The sequence below is a fragment of the Triticum dicoccoides genome, chromosome 7B, assembly GCF_002162155.2.
Source record: "Triticum dicoccoides isolate Atlit2015 ecotype Zavitan chromosome 7B, WEW_v2.0, whole genome shotgun sequence".
NCBI classification, from domain to species: Eukaryota; Viridiplantae; Streptophyta; class Magnoliopsida; order Poales; family Poaceae; genus Triticum; species Triticum dicoccoides.
Genome location: NC_041393.1, coordinates 683,716,863 through 683,722,862, shown reverse-complemented (window position 1 = coordinate 683,722,862; position 6,000 = coordinate 683,716,863). Strand labels below are relative to the sequence as shown.

Sequence of the window (6,000 nt, the reverse complement as noted above, 5' to 3'; positions counted from 1 at the left end):
CATCTGAGATGACTGATCGCAACAAAAATAGGTAACATAGGGCCTTTCCACCCATCCGATTGATCCTTTCAGCGCTATCTTTCCCTTCAACAATTTGCAGAACAACCTTTGTTACTTCGGGGCTACAAACATCCCGGTGTCTCTAGAAGAAATGTCCTGGAAAACCATCGAGGCCCAGCGCTTTTGAAGGAAACACCTGGAAGAGAGCTGTTTTTACCTCCTCAGCGCTATTGGGGCATCCAAATGGGCATGTATGTCATTACTGATTTTTTTAGGGATTGTATCCAAAACATGTTGCATGTTCTCAACTCCTTCAGAATAGTAAATATTCTTATAGAATTTAGTGGCCGTGCATTCCATCTCCTTGTTGTCCTCGGTGACTAGTCCGTCATCCTTGACCAAGGACTTGATGAGGTTCTTCCAGCGGTGGCTGGAAGCACGCAGCTGAAAGAAGCGCGTGTTTTTGTCGCTGTCGGTGAGCCAGTCAACTCGTGACCGCTGCTGCATGAGGATCTCCTCCTGATAATAAAGCTCGACAAGGCATGCAGTTATCTTCACCATGAAGAATTGGTGGGCATGATCTCCTCCCGCATGAAGAATTGGTGGGCATGATCTTGCCACCATCATCACCTGAGCAATCACCAGAGCCCGGGAGAGCTCCAAGGATGATCTATGTCTGTTGTGTGTTGTAGGAGTTAGTGGTATTGAAGCCCCAAAACGTTCTAATTATTCGGCAGGGTGGGCAAAAATGTTCTACTCATGTTGGTGGACTCTGGGAGGTTTCACAAATTTTTAAACACTGAAGTGTCTCAGTCTTGGGAGGGTCTGCAACCATGAAAAATCCTTTGGACGTGAAGGTAGCCACTAAGGATGTTATTCAACATGGCATGGAGTTGCCAATCCACAATTGCAAGATACATGGGCTTGTTTTGGACCCACATTCAAACTTTTCCCGCTGGGTTGCTATGATATTACCCTTGGGATGGATTGGCTTCAAGCTAAGTGACTGTAAACTACGGTGCAAAGTATACGATTTTCGAACATAAAGGGGGTTTTGTTCAACTGGAGGTGTTTATTTTTCCATAGCTTGTTGCCACATCATTTTTTGCGTAGTTGATGTCCTGTAAATGCACAGGGTTTAATTGTAGCTTTTTAGAAGCAAGAGTATCAATCCCACATGGCGCACATGAATTGGATATTTGTCCCTTGTAGAGACTTATGGAATTGTGCCTGCAAATAATTGTAGACTCAGAGCAAAGTGAGGGCTTTCGCAAAAAAGAGCAAAGAGAGGGCGGAGATAAATAATGTTTTTGAGTGGAGTGTGAATCAAAAGTAAATAACACAAACAGAGATAAATGAGAGCAGCGAACGAGTAACGCGGGAAACTAGAAGAGGAGTAATGCGTTCTCAGTGAGTCTAGAATTCCCATTGGTATGTGTCTAATGCGACTAGTGCAGCAGCATAGTACTAACTGGATACTTAAGTCACTCTTCACTTTGAGCTGGGCCTCGAGCTACAGAATACGTTCTACTCTAGTAGCCTTCGTACCACACACACCACCACCGTAGTCTCCCCCTCTAAGTTACAACTATGGTCATTAATTACGGGTTTTCCTGTGGACGCGGCCTTACAATGGTTCTCCTTATTTATCCCTTATCAATTGCAAAAGAGATGAGTGAAGGCTTTTACTCTCACCTGAATGACCTTCATTTCCTAACCTTTACCATGACAGTAATAGGCTTTTTGGAGTTACGACAGAAATGATGAGTGGGTCCCCTTCACAACATTCATAAATATTATTAAACTAAACATTCAACAAAGGATATCATATCCTTATCAACGTTTTCAGCACCTAAACATACCAAGGTTCATCCATATCCCCAAGAACTAGGGTTTTACTCGTACATAGGAACGAAGAACATCCAGTGCATAGCAATGAAAAACACGGATGGATCAAATGAGTAATACATGGAGCAATCCACAAACGGTTGAGCATTACAACGAGATAGAGATGATAGATGATAATGGCAAATGATGGAGATGGTTGATGTCATTATCCTCTTGCACATCATGATGAACATGGCAATCTCCTCCTATCCCCCCTTCGGATGGCATTCAGGGGCTAGGTTCTCTCGTCTGGACGAGTTTCTGGTCTTCGTATGCATCTAATTACGGTCTGATTCCACGGGGTGGAAGTAGTCGACGAAGAGGAAGCGACAGCAGCTGGTACGAGTGCGTGCATTCGTATGACACGTCGTCTTGTTCTCTAGAGGCGTTTCACAACTTCCAGCTTTCTCCAAATTGCTTTAATTTTTTATGGTAGTTGTTAATCACATTAATTGACATGATTGTACCATTGTTTCCTGGAGTTCTTTCCCTGTCACTCTAATCACTTCCAAAAATACATCCTGAGGGAATTCGACAAAAAGACATGCGTGAACGCGGTAAAATTCCACAAAGCCAACCATATAGGCATAAAATAAGGATTAAAATATTCACAAAATTTGGACTCGTCAACTCCCCTAAGGTTAAATTTTTCTCGTCCCCGAGCAAACACCGCAACTTGTAAATAAGGTCGTCTTAATTTTATGACATGAAGATATATATAAAGGCATGAGTCCATCATAAGATATCGAAACGGAAAGAGACAGAAGAATGCAACAATTGATAGCGCATCTCCACTACTAGGATGATCATGAAGCCTTTCACGCCTCGTTACACAATTCATTAATGAACAAGATACAACTTTATGTAGTAGGCCATCTTTTATTTCAACTGAGCAAATTGTAGGGAGTCTCTTTTATTGATTTTTTTCATTACTTTCTGTTTCCCGAGCATGAAACATGTTTACGTGACCATCTCACATTTTATTCTTATGTGACATGCAAGCTAAACATATTCATTTAATAGGGATTAAAAACTTCTATTATTTTAAGAGGAATTTTATCCCTTAGTTATTTGCTTCAACTTGTTTATTTGATTAGACATAAGTCCCAATCATTTATGCTTATAAATTTTTTTAGGGGTTGCAAACTGATGGGCTAGCACATATAGTTATTTTCCTTCTCTAATCAATCAACAACTGTGTGTGGAAGACTTATGATCATCTCAGTAGTGAAGATTAGCTACTAATTGCAGAAAACCACCATCTCATATGCTTCCCAATCAAAATAATGGCATCAATTATTTAAATATCCATAGCGCATCAGAAAGGGGTCTTCCCTTATTCGAAAGGAATTGAATAGTTCAAACTTAACCAACAACTAGCGAGCTAATCTCCAGTTGCAGAAAATAAAGACATGAAAGTAGAGATATAAAGTACTCTAGGATCTCCCCCGAGCTTACAATCAAGCCGGAGAGATCTCAGTACCTAGTTTTTATGCTTCCTCTTTGATATCCTCGCAAGCAGTGGAGATGTTCCCAAAGCATGTTCCGATTCCCTAAAGCATCTTCTATTGCTCATCCAACATATATAGAACACATGAACAAAGAATTTGGGAATCATTTCATATATATTGTTTCAATGCTTGTACTCTAGTTTATTAGTTGAAATAACTAATTATTCATGCAAATAATATCAGGTGCATTAACATAGCACTTCTATTTTTATCTATATGATTACTTGAACTCACAATGTATTTAGAAGTATGAATGTGTTAATATTCATTTGTACATCACTTAAACTCCCTATTAGAAGTTACATTTTCATGGTTAAAAATATCTTTGACACGATAATACCAGTCAAGTAGAGAAATCTCTAGCCCTTGCAGGAGCACGGATTGATGACTACTTGTCTTAGTTAGTGGCAAAAAGTACAATAATACCCTTTCATAACCTTTTAGAGCGGTGTGTTCTGAAGGAGTGTTGGACTTTGTTTTGGCTCATAGAAATGTTTACATAAAAACTAAATTATTATCTATGGTTTCTTCATTAATTAACTCTGTGCATAGAGTAGAATGAAAATAGCTTGCATGCAGACCAGACTCTCCAAACTTTGAGTGGGTCAACCTATATTAAGGCCATGAGCCCCTAGCTATAGTAACTATATGGCTATTTTAGAGAGTTAACCATCATTTTTGTTTGTTGCAAAACCCACCCCGCAAAAAAATATGAAAGCCCTATATTACTTAATTTTTTTGACAATGTTAACTGATCTAAGTAAATGTATAATGATTATTACACACTATAAACTCCTCTCAAACCTCACTCATGTATTGTAGATATTGATGAGTGTGAGACTCCTGGTATTTGTAAAGGGCTTTGTCATAATACTATTGGAAGCCACAATTGCACCGCATGTCCTAGAAAAACGGAATATGATTTCCTAGCAATGAAGTGCACTTCAACAAAGAGGCAGAGTCTTTTACTTGGTGAGTTCAATGGTATAATCAATTCCACAGTGAGCGACATGAAACAATACTTTTGGCTAAGTCCAGATTTGATGAACACTATCATTGCAGGTATTGTCATTGGGCTAAGCGTTGGTTTTGGCATTCTACTTCTCATCATACTTGCAATATTTATTATCCGAAGGTGGAAATTAGATATCGAACAGCAATTGCGAAGAAAGTATTTCAAAAAGAACCAGGGTCTTCTTCTAGAACAATTGATTTCTTCCGATGAAAATGCGAGTGACAAAACAAAGATTTTCTCCTTGTCAGAGCTACAAAAGGCAACAAATAACTTTGACCACACACGTATCGTTGGTCGTGGAGGGCATGGCATGGTATACAAAGGCATCCTATCGGACCAACGAGTAGTGGCCATTAAAAAGTCTAAAGTCACTGCACAAATTGAGATTAGTCAGTTCATCAACGAGGTTGCTATCCTCTCACAGATAAACCACCGAAATATTGTGAAGCTCTTTGGATGTTGCCTTGAGAGTGAGGTTCCACTACTTGTGTATGACTTCATACCTAATGGTTCATTATTTGGTGTTCTTCATAATCCAAACAACAACTCTTCCTTGTCGTGGGATGATTGCTTAAGAATTGCTATAGAAGCAGCTGGAGCCCTTTCTTACCTTCATTCAGCTGCTTCTGTATCAATCTTTCATCGTGATGTGAAGTCGACAAATATACTCCTGGATGGGAATTATACAGCAAAGGTGTCAGACTTTGGTGCTTCGAGGTTGGTTCCTATTGACCAGACCCATGTTATGATGAATATACAAGGTACATTTGGGTACTTAGATCCAGAATATTATCACACTGGCCTTTTAAATGAGAAGAGTGATGTGTACAGTTTTGGTACGGTACTTGTGGAGTTGCTCCTTCGAAAGGAGCCTATTTTTACCACTGACTCCGGGCTAAAGCAAAACTTATCCAATTACTTCCTTTGGGAGATAAGGGAGAAACCACTTGCTGAAATTGTAGTTGCTCAAGTTCTCGAGGAAGCAACCGAGGAAGATATTAGTGGTGTAGCCGGTGTTGCGGAGATCTGTTTGCGTCTTCGAGGTGAAGAAAGACCTACTATGAAAGAAGTCGAGATGAAATTGCAGCATGTGCGATTGGAGAGGTTGAGAATGTGCGAGCTTGCTGCAAAAGACCAAGACATTCAACCTATGCTGACAGTACAAAGCCAAGTTCGTCATCAGTCTTTAGCTACTGCAGCTGGGAAGGTGGGAAGCTCAAATTCATCTTCCGAGAGAAGCCAAAATTGTTATAGCTTGGAGCAAGAATTTATGTCATCAGCGACTCTACCACGCTAGATATTATCCGGCTTCTAATATATTGTGTTCCGATTTTCCCTTTCCTAAGTACACTTACTAATAGGAGTCGTCCTTTTCAGATTGGCATCTTCCAATCTCCTTTACGTCTTAGCATGTACGTAGTACTCTGTTATTAGTACTCCTCCTTGTTTACAAACAGTAAGATGCTATCCATGATCCATATCTGTGAAGAATGGTTCCCAACTTCGGCTGACAAAATATTACCAGCGAGGAAATAAATAGCTTTCAGCATCATGGGACAAAGAGTGTCAGGATATTGTAGAATGCGC

At 39.9% G+C, this 6,000-nt stretch overlaps 1 protein-coding gene across 1 annotated transcript; it reads left to right on the top strand.

The window, feature by feature from the left end:
- Window positions 1-4,142: 4,142 nt before the first annotated feature.
- On the top strand, window positions 4,143-5,850 carry LOC119339381 (wall-associated receptor kinase 5-like). Its single transcript, XM_037611466.1, has 3 exons — window positions 4,143-4,158; window positions 4,221-4,370; window positions 4,461-5,850. The coding sequence occupies exons 1-3, from the start codon at window positions 4,143-4,145 to the stop codon at window positions 5,708-5,710; spliced, it is 1,416 nt and encodes a 471-aa protein (XP_037467363.1). The 3' UTR covers window positions 5,711-5,850.
- Window positions 5,851-6,000: the final 150 nt, after the last annotated feature.

What these genes read in the sequence shown, in the direction of transcription:
- LOC119339381 (XM_037611466.1), top strand. An exon ending in GAGGCAGAGTCTTTTACTTG is followed by an intron (nt 4,371 to 4,460) that starts GTGAGTTCAATG and finishes CTATCATTGCAG; the next exon opens with GTATTGTCATTGGGCTAAGC.